This window comes from Sander vitreus, chromosome 2, assembly GCF_031162955.1.
Source record: "Sander vitreus isolate 19-12246 chromosome 2, sanVit1, whole genome shotgun sequence".
In the NCBI taxonomy this organism is placed as follows: domain Eukaryota; kingdom Metazoa; phylum Chordata; class Actinopteri; order Perciformes; family Percidae; genus Sander; species Sander vitreus.
In genome coordinates this window covers 25,289,130-25,299,706 of record NC_135856.1, presented here as the reverse complement: position 1 = coordinate 25,299,706, position 10,577 = coordinate 25,289,130, and the positions used below count along the sequence as shown (strand labels likewise).

General features: G+C 37.7%; 1 protein-coding gene across 1 annotated transcript; it reads right to left on the bottom strand.

The window, feature by feature from the left end:
* Positions 1–104: 104 nt before the first annotated feature.
* tmem184c (transmembrane protein 184C) lies at positions 105–6,604 on the bottom strand. Its single transcript, XM_078262775.1, has 10 exons — positions 6,012–6,604; positions 4,510–4,640; positions 4,393–4,429; positions 3,924–4,129; positions 2,842–2,916; positions 2,663–2,756; positions 2,417–2,529; positions 2,137–2,236; positions 1,847–2,018; positions 105–1,735 (listed from the first exon to the last, which is right to left on the bottom strand). The coding sequence occupies exons 1-10, from the start codon at positions 6,126–6,128 to the stop codon at positions 1,425–1,427; spliced, it is 1,356 nt and encodes a 451-aa protein (XP_078118901.1). The 5' UTR covers positions 6,129–6,604; the 3' UTR covers positions 105–1,424.
* Positions 6,605–10,577: the final 3,973 nt, after the last annotated feature.

Below are 10,577 nucleotides of genomic sequence, written 5' to 3'. Positions count from 1 at the left end.
GGCGCAGTTTTTCTAAAGATGTTTTTCGTTATCAATTTAAAAAAAAACACTTCATCAATAAATGTGACATTTTATTAATAAATGCAAGAAAAAAAAACTGAAAATGTAGTTAATCTGATTTATTGAAGAGACTGCCAGAGATGGAATTAAATTAAAATGTGGAATCATTTACATCAAACATCTGATGTAATCCTGTCAGTTTTATTTGAATAAAAAAATAAAATCATGTAAGGCAATGCAACATTCTCTAGCTGGACGAGATGCAGATTATACTGTAGATTTGATACGTTTGTTTTTTTCGGACACAAACGGATATCCTACACTGTACAATAAACGTGTCAGCATCCCTGCACAAATCCATATAAGTCACAATGACAAAAGAGCTCGGAAAACCAATGGGGAAAAGTAAATGGCTTGTGAGCAGTAGCTGCAAAGTTATTCCAGCTAAAAACAATGGGAAACATCTCAACAAATACATCCTGGATTATAAATGCTAAATAGATGTAGTGGATAGACTAGTTCCACGGCACATAGAACAAGGCATCTGAGAAGACTAGTGAATACATTTCTATTAAACACTAGAGTGAGCTGTATGTAGTAAAGCATTGATAGGAATTCACTAAAATGTGCTGATTGTAACTGACCAAGTTGTTTTAATACTTGTACAGTCCATTGTATTAATATTGATTCTGTAGTGATGACACACTGGACACATCTTTCAGCACTCAGGTTATTATCTCCACTGAAACAGTTTAGTCTTCACTTTGCATCAAACTATTTTTTTTTGCTTCGGCTCTTTTCTCACATCTTCTACAGGCTAGGACAAAAGAAAATAGATGATTCTGGACATTTAGTGTGCTTTAGTATAATAGATTTGTATTTTTTAAAAGCTGCATATTTCTCTTTTATCCAACTGTCACATCTGAGATCATGATATGACAGACAACACAAATAAAGTGTAATAATTTCCTATTTGGATAGTATACACATGCAAGCTTTGCTCCGACTTCAGGAGGCATCATGTGGCATCTCCTCTCAAGGAACATGACTATAATGTGCTTTTTGGGACGCACGTTAAAATTGAAGTCTTTCTCAATTATGATTTTAAAACCATTCTGCGCTGCCTACTGTGCCATATAACTCCCTAATGCATCAGAAAACTGCATAAAATGTACGTTATCTACAAGTCATTTAGTGCCACAACTTCACTGAACATTCTTGGAGCTGTCACTGACGGAGGTCCATCTGGTTTTGCATTTGTTGGCAAACTTATACTGTAACTTGGTTGATGTGCCTTTTTTAAACAACAGTTTATTTATTCTTGCATGAGTCTGGTAATGTCTAAAGGAAAATGGAAAGGCTGTAATTGGGTCCTGCCCAACCATGTCTGGTAGTCTGTTGGTGATGTCGGCCTTAACGATAGGCTAGGTGATCACGATGAGATCTGCTTCTGTTGGTTCTTTGGTTTGGTTGGTCCTTTCTTCTTCCTGGGTTTCTTCAGGTCTAGCCTCATGTCCTTCATCCCAAGGGGCTGAGCTGAGCCCAGCGGGGGCTGACAAAGAGTGTGGTGTGAGGGTTCTGCCAAGGCCCTGGTATTGGCCGTTGGGTGACACAGGGTTGGATGCCGCCTCAGTGATGGCATCTTGGGAGCCCGAGGAGAGCAGGCCAGATCGCTCGCCATCACTCTGCGCCTCCCCGAAGTAGAACTTCCTTGGACGACCCATAACTGTTCTCCCTGTCAATGATGACAAAAAAAATTAAGTCTTTACCGTCTTTTCTTGCTTGGAGAACACGCCAGATACAATTCACAACTGTGCAAGTACACCGGTGGTCAGGAGACACCTACCAACATTGCGGACTTGTTCAGAAATGTCTGCTCTGACATCAGAGATGTCCCACATTGCCATGAAAGAGTCAAAGCAAGAACCCTCCTCAGCCTCCCGGATGTAAGGCTTGTAGGTGAAGCTGAAGTGATGGGCAATGGCCGCCAGAAACATCTCCACACAGATGATGAAATCCTGAGGGAAACAAGACAGTTGGTATGGAGTTTTATACTGATAAAAAGTAAAAAAGGTATGTAAACATTAAAAAGGCCATATATATACACATTCCTCAACTAGATACACTTTAGCTTACCTGTAAGCCAGTAGCTACAGCCTCCACACTTTGCCAGTCCCATGTACGTTTCTCGGAGATAATGCCCACTTTCACCAGCAAAGCAATGAACGCAGCTTGCCTAGAAGAGTTCACAAAATTAGCATTCTCAGTAGCTACCACACAATCTGATGCCACCGTCTATGTAGATCAAGAGACTGCAAGCAAATTTCACCGACATATACAGTACATACAAGCAAAGTAAAAACAACTCATACAAAGTTTGTTTTCCGGAATGTTCAGGTCACACACTGAGAATTACCAGAAAGAGACGAACACCACCATTTTGACACACAGGAATTTTCCCACTGGCTTGATTGGACTCAGTTCCTCTCTCAGAGCCCTGTAGAACAGCACCAGGCAGTACATGGCAAACTAGATCAAGAGAAGAAAGAAAAAAAGGGTGCTTGTAACATTTTTTTTTATACATCCATGTTATTTTCTAACATATTCCCAGGCACGGTCCTTACTTGAGGCAAATTACATTTAGACTCAATAGCAGTATTACCAGCTGTGACATATTGTTGAAGATGACCAGGTACGTCCATGCATTTGTTGAACTAAAATTGCCTTCATCATACACTCCACACAGCTGACAGATCCTAAAAAACAAACAGTCAGAAAAAACAGTCACAATGGACATTAAGAAGAATAAAATGAAGTGCATGAGGAGCAGATCTTACTCACAAGGCAATCACTGTTGTGACGGGTCTTACAACGGTGTACTGCAACACTCCCAATTTGCATCTCAACAGTAAAACCCTGCAGAGGAAATGTATGATTTGAATTAGAATTAAACTAGCATCTAGTTTGCCGATATCAGTCAAATCTATTGAATTTGAAATCAACCCCAATCGCTAACGGCCATAAGCGATGTGGTGAGTGCTTCAAAAAAGTGTAATGACAACGTTTTAACATGGAACTGCCATATTTTCCACGGCATCAATTTGATCATGGTCTATGATAGCCACATGCAAAATGCAACAATACTGGCACGGTTAATACATTTAACAGGGCAGTATAATTAAATACAAAGCTAATAAATGAGGTGGATACTGCTGACCTTCGGGCAACTGTTCATTTGTTTTTCTTCAGTTTTAAAAGGAACAAACTGATCCTCGTGTAAAAAAGAAGCTGTGAGCAAAATTAACTGCACACAGGCATGTTAACCAATTACAGATGTTGCCTGACTGAGGCTAATTTGAAGCTGGTTACATCATCATCGCCATTGACTTGTTTACTAAAAAACTATTCCATCTTAAAATTCCAATGCCTTAAAACAAACTCAAACTAAATGCAAGTACAAGAAACAAACTGGTCACCTTTTATCTTTAAGTCATTTTAATTGTTTTTTTTCTCCTTCAAAACTGTAAACACCTCCTTTAAATCAAATAATATCAAAGATATGCCGTCGCATGCCTTAATTAATGCAAGAACACTGATAATAAAACTACAAATATATATATATATATTATTGAAAAGATAGTTACGGGGAAATTCATGAAGATGGTAAGGAAATATGACTACGGTCAATAAAGCTGGTATGTTTGGGTCAAAGTATGGAGGTATGGGTAATTATTAATTTTACACCAAATCCTTGACCAGTGTTGGATGCAGACTAAGCATTTGTATAGTTGCATGGTGTGTTGGCTGCCACATTGTAAGGTGAACCTGTGGTCTCACATGGATTGTAGGTATTTCAGTCCTTATTGTAAAAGTGGTCTATTCTAAATGAATTTTTTTCTTCTTAATTCTAAAAGGAAACTTACTCTCCCATTGGCCAGGGCGGGCAGCAGCAAAGAGGGGGCAGGTGTTTCTGCTGCTCCTGGGCCTCCAGCATCGACACTAGGCTGGGGTACTGATTCTCCAGGTAGTTCAGCAAGAAGGTCATGAAGTTGTAGATGACATAGGCCTCATAGCACTCTCTGCATGTGTCCACATAAATTGCTATACTGGGATATTTTAATGCAATCCACTGCAAGATAAAAGAGAGAAAATAGAGAAAAGAGAGAGAGAGAGAGAGAGAGAGAGAGAGAGAGAGAGAGAGAGAGAGAGAGAGGAATTACATGGAAAGTAGGGATATATCATTTTCAAAAAGCATAAATGCATTCTCTCAATGGTACAGCTTGAGGTAATGTCTCATGGAAATGGTGATGTGGCAGCAGCGGTATGTTTGTTTGTATTTAAATGTTGGTTATTATGTAGATACATACATATTACATTTATACATAAACTCACACTGTCCAAGCTGTAGATTGGGACCATCCATAATATCCTAAAAAACAAACAATTAAAACAATTAAAAAGCAGTTTTAGACTATTGTTCATGGATGACATGATTGTTGACATATTTACCTGATGATAGGTTTCTGAAGCTCTGGCTGAGTGTAGTGAACCAGATGCTGGAGGATGCCCCATAAAGATATGGGTATGGTCATGAAGACAAATATCCCAGCGATGAACCATGCTCTATTATGAATGCCAACCTGTCATTACATGGAAAGAAACAGTTCAAATGTAAATTATTTATTTATTTACTACTACTTTACTTACTGGGAAAATAGCATTTGGCTACATTTTGTATAAAACCAGAGGTGGAAGTAGTATTCAGATCTTTTACTGAAATCAAATAGCAATACAATTTAAAAAAAATACTTATACTTACTAAAAATACCACAAGTGGCCAAGTGCCACAGTTGTATCACAAACATTTACCAATATATAGTATCAATAGTGCTCATAATGCAGAATGGTCACTTTTATAGAATTCTTCTCTGAATAGTATGTTAATCAAGGACTTTTCTGACAAAAATAGAGCCCTTATTTTCTTAAAATATGGAAATCTGAGCATTTTAAACCAATCATAACTGAAATCAATGTGTTCAAAGGTGATTTTAGAACAGGGGTCTTCAACGTTTTTTAAATCAAGGATCCCTTAACTGAAAGAGAGACGGAGCAGGGTCCCCCCTATTAAATATATTGCATAAAATGAAGTTGCATATTAAACTGGGCCTACAATAACTTATATAAAGGCTTATAAAGTATAAAGGCTTTAGGGCGGCCTAAAGCCTTTATACATGTTTGCATAGAATACTAAGCTATTAAATTAGCCTAATAATTGTTGGCATTATTTTATAATCATGTTTTAATGTTAAACATACACACTTAGGATGAACTGTATCTGTGGATGGCTACCTTAGTGACACCAGTAAGCCTATCATCAGTGGGGATTTATATTTGCTAACAATATGTTGGATTCATGTTAAAATTTTGGAGAAAAAAAGAATCAAAAATGTACTATTATTTGGAAACCCCTCCTGCATTGACTCCGAGGACCCCCTGTTGAAGATCCCTGTTTTAGAAATAATGGCAGGTTGCTGGGATAGAATCATGAAGAAAGACTCTTCATTGTAGCAAATACTTGAAACAAGTACAACAACTCAACTACAGACTCAAATGACTTGATAAGAAGATGTTTTGCGGTGAGCAATGCATCATCATCAGTGAATCACATGCTTTGTATAAATATCAATATCAGTAACTACTGCTGTAAGATAAATACAGTAAAGAGTTGAATACGTCCCTCTGAAATGGCAAGGAGAATAATTAATATCAATTAAGCCTGGAAACCAGACGAATCTGGGAGCTCATGCTTGATTTGCTCTTTTGAAACTTCACTATATATAGGCCTATTAGCATATAAATAAATATAACGTTACTCAATTAAAGTAAAAGTACCTCAACATTGCAGTACTAAATGTGCGCAGTTACATTTTACCACGGTGTTAAACCAACATGGCTCCCTGAATCAAAATTAAGCAACATGCCAATCAGATCCATCGATTGTTCGAACTGACCTTTGACTTCTGCAGTTCCCAGATGCACAGGGGCAGGACGACTAATAGCAACAAAATATACAGCACAATGACCAACGGCCGAATCCATCTTCTCCAGTTCCCACAGGAACACGGCATACTGACATGAAGATGTGGGCCTTTAAAGCTGGCCGCAGGTTCAGTGACCAAACTATTTAACTAACGCTCGACACATTTAACGTTAGCTTTGCACACTTTCACCCAAGACAATCCTCCACTAGTGCACAGGTACGTTGGCTCTTTCACTAATGTTAAGTTACATTCATGAGGACAGTGCTGCTGGATAGTTTAGCTCATTTAACTCGATTATTTTGCCCAGCTAGGATGCTAACGTTAGCTTGTCAGCTGTTTCACCAGTAAACAAACAAAGCAGATGATCCAGTCTGACCCGTTAAAAGTATCTCAATGCCTACCGCAATGAAATAAACATCCTCACTGATATATAAACCGGCTCTTTAGACGAATTAACACGTTACGGGTTTCATAGTAGGTTTGCGCTAGTAAAAGTTTCCAAAAAAGTAATTGCTGTTGAGTGTATACTTCCCGTACTTCCTGCTGTTTGCTTCAGATGTAGTCCCGCCTACAATCTAGAATCTGATTGGTGCAATGGAGGCAATTAGCCAATTGAAATAGAGGACTTGCTACCAGTCTGACGCTAGTTTGGTTGCACTGCATTCTCATTGATCACATTTGTGCTTTCGCCAGCAGATGGCAATGTGAATTAACAATTACCAAAATACTAAACTCCATTATAGTAGATTCAGACTTGTCCCCATGTTTACTGTTTAATAAATCACATGTAGGCAAATCCAGACCTTGTGGAAATGTGGCCCTTTGTTTGGGCTGTTTATGCAATTAGTAGGTTACTGGAGGCATCACAATTCCATTTGCAAATAAATTATTTGACTCCCATTTCCCTTGAAATGACACACCTATAAAGGAATCTGTGCCTCTTAAACTATTTATTATGCCTGACGCCTAAATTAGTTTGTATACTTTGAAACCACCCAAAGTAGTTGTATGGACAAAGTTGTTTTATTATAGTATCCATTTTTACAAGAGATTTGGACAAAAATACAACATATCAGACACATGCATGTAATAATTCTGCTTCTATTTCCTCTTGTACATTGAGTCTTGTTTGACAAGATGTATGAGCACTGCAGTTCTGGACTAAAATTACTGCACTAAAATTGTGGACAGCCTGTACTTAGTGTCAGTATTCAGTGTCTATAAATTCAACTTTTTCCCAGTAACAATGGCTTTATTCTATTCAAATGTCCCAGTAAGTGATGGCAATGTGACAATGAGACAACATGCACAATACCAGGACCCTGAAACCAACGCAGCTAAATGGAATTGGAATTGGAAACTGTTCCTGTTTTTAAAGTTAAGTTAGTTAAATTCAATAAACAGGTATATGCCAATAAGGTTTAATGATTTTATACATAAAAATGGAGAAAACTGTGAGCTTTACTGGCTGTTGAAGCAAAAAATGACCACCACCCATTGTTCACTCCCTTTAGAAAAGCATTCATCTCATGAATGCAGAACTCCATTAGCAATTCATTTAAAATTCTAAATCTTGCATTAACAAAGTAATTAAAAATACCAGAACCTCCACCTTACCTTTTGCTCCTGGGATCATGTGTATGTGCGCATGCTTCAGTATATTTGTGTCTGCGTGTCAAAATGAGGGGAGGCAGAACTTTCCTTTTTGCTGCTCCATGTCTCAGCCCCACAGACACAGAAATCACTAGTTGTAGCAGGACAGATTGTTCATGAATTTTGAATTGATCCTTTTGGCTTTTATGAATTAGAAATGGTCTTTGCCACAAGTCGTGCAAGCTAGTGCCATGGTGGATAGCTTGGAGGGAGTGCCATGCAAAGTGGCATACAGGGTACAGCCGTGTAAGGGCAGGGTAGATAAACATATGCTGTGTTTGATCAGACCCAAAACATTGTAGCATAACGGATGTGGCGTCCATTATGTCTCACTGAATCATAGCCATAACTGTAGGGTAAGTACGTTGTACAGTATGTGCCTTGCAGGAAATGCATAGATGGGATAAATAGAATGGATAGGTCTGAGGAATAATAATAATCAATGCACAAACAAAGGAGGAGACATACTGTCTGATTCCTGAGATATAATGTATCAGCCAAAGTGCACCTCCTTTGTCGGAGGAATACACAAGTCTGCAATTGTTCAGCAATTACTTATTTATCTTAATACGTCTGCCATAGGCCTTTGTGTCATGTTGTTGTTCAAGAACAGATGAACTGAAATAAACACTATCAATGAGTCTGAACATTTCCTAAGTGGAGTAAGATGGAGTCAAAGAAGCTCATGCAACATGAACAGCAGTTATTTAAAAACAAGCCTCTTTAAAAGGATATTGTGTGTATCCAAAGCCTGATATAGCTTATTCCTCTGTGCCATGGACCTCCATTGTTGTCCAAAAACTATTAAAAATACATCAATGAGCCACATGTTCCCATATAATCATGAATGTAAGGCAATCTAGCTCTTATTTTGACTCAATTTCACATACACTGTCCTGCTGCCGTAAAAACCCACCAGGACAAATCTGGGCCTAAAAAATAATCCTCAAATAATATACATTTTTTACTCCTATTTCACTAACGTTCATGCTAAATTCAGATGAAATTATTTAGATTTTTTTAAGTAAAAGTATATTTTGGGACTTCATTTGTTGACAATAATGAGCATTTAGAATATTGCCAGCCTTATCCTTGAAGTACAGTACATGTCATGACAAAAGTACTTTACTCAGTCACTGTGTGTAGTCTGGCTCAACGGCTGCACATTGCTGGGATAAATCCTGACACAACGGATGTCCTTCCCCTTCTGCTATTTCCGCCATCAGGGCTTAACACCGCCCAGGAAGGTTGTGATTGGTTTAAAGAATTACAAACAAGCTAGAGTTTTTTTTCCCCTTATCCCAGTATAGATAAGTGCCGTAGCCAGACCATACTCCACCGCTGACACAGTGCAGTGGAGATCTGGCAATGCGAGACTACATTGGGTCACACTCATGGCTGGATTGCTTGAAGGCCCCAGGGTAAAAAGGAGCTGCTGGGCCCTTACCAACCCTCCTAGTTCAGTTCAATTCAAGTTAGTTTAGTTTAGTTTAGTGTAGTTGTTTAGTTTAGTAGCACAAAGGAAGTGATAAAAAAGTACTGTATATAACAACAAACATCACATAGGTTGTGCAGTAGAGGTTAGAAACCCTAAAGGGCTTATAGTAAAACCTCCCCTAGGATTCACAATGTATCCTGATACTATGGATATTGGTTACCTTAACATAAATATATAAGAAGGAAGATATAAGAAAGGAAGTAATTGTGTGCAGTGGGTACAGTTTTTTTTATGTTGATATTTATTGTAAATATACCTTACTAGTCAGCATACTCCCATTTTTGCCACAATCTGATATACGGGGTATGGCAATATAAACACACTGGTGTTTCTATGAAGGTCTTTAAAAATAGATTTTCACAAATGGACCTTCTTTAACACTCCTGTTGTCCTCGGGTCAGATTTGACCCGTTTTCAAGACAATTCTTCATAAAATGGTTTTGTTTTTGCTCTTTTTGTTTATTCTGTTGTTTGTGAATAACATCAGTTCATTTTGACCTGGGGATATCCTGGCTAATTAATATTTGACATATACCAGTCTGTTGTAATCCAAAACAACTAACCATTTCTCATCATTTTACTTAGAAATTAGGGATAATTTCATGTGGATTAGGTTTTATTGACCACAAATGCAAAAATAAGTGTAAAACTAGTTAAAATGAGTTGGAATGAAGGTGGCTAAGAAGACGTAAGACGTTAAGAGATAAATTATACTGTTATATGCTTTATAAACAGACAAACCAGACCGGGTCAGTTTTGACGTGGGAGGACAACGAGTGCATGGTCACCGGGAAGATAATACAAGGGTTAAGACAGTACCTCCAGAGCAGATCCTTATTAGGTCAGTTAATATTATGCTATAGTGTTTACAAAGTTTCCTGTAAAATGGCACAAACCACACACAGTAAACAGTTGTGAATCAGTTGTTATATCAGTTTAATTAAAATGGATTTTGTAATTATTGATTGTGTGGCGATAAAATGGAAAGCGTTTTAATGATTTTCTGTGAATGAAATAATACATTGTATTTCTCATGTAATTCTTTAATTTGAAACAGGAAAAGTGTATGTTAAAAGTTTAGTCAAAAAACATATATTTAAAGCCTAGTTTTAAAAAAGAGAATCATGTTGTTTTCTCACGATGACGTCCCTCACAACCAAAGTAATGGACACTGATTCACTTCATCATACTGTAAGTATCTAGTTGAGAATGAGTAGTAATCAAAAGCTTAAGTTAAAATCATGTTTTCTTTTATTTCCTAACAGAGAAAAAGTTCTTGCAAAGCAGCCTTCCATTGTCATAGTCTGTAACTTAGATTGGTCTTGAACATATTTTCTGTATCAACAACCAAATCTGAATGAGCTCTGCATGGAAAGGCACTTTGG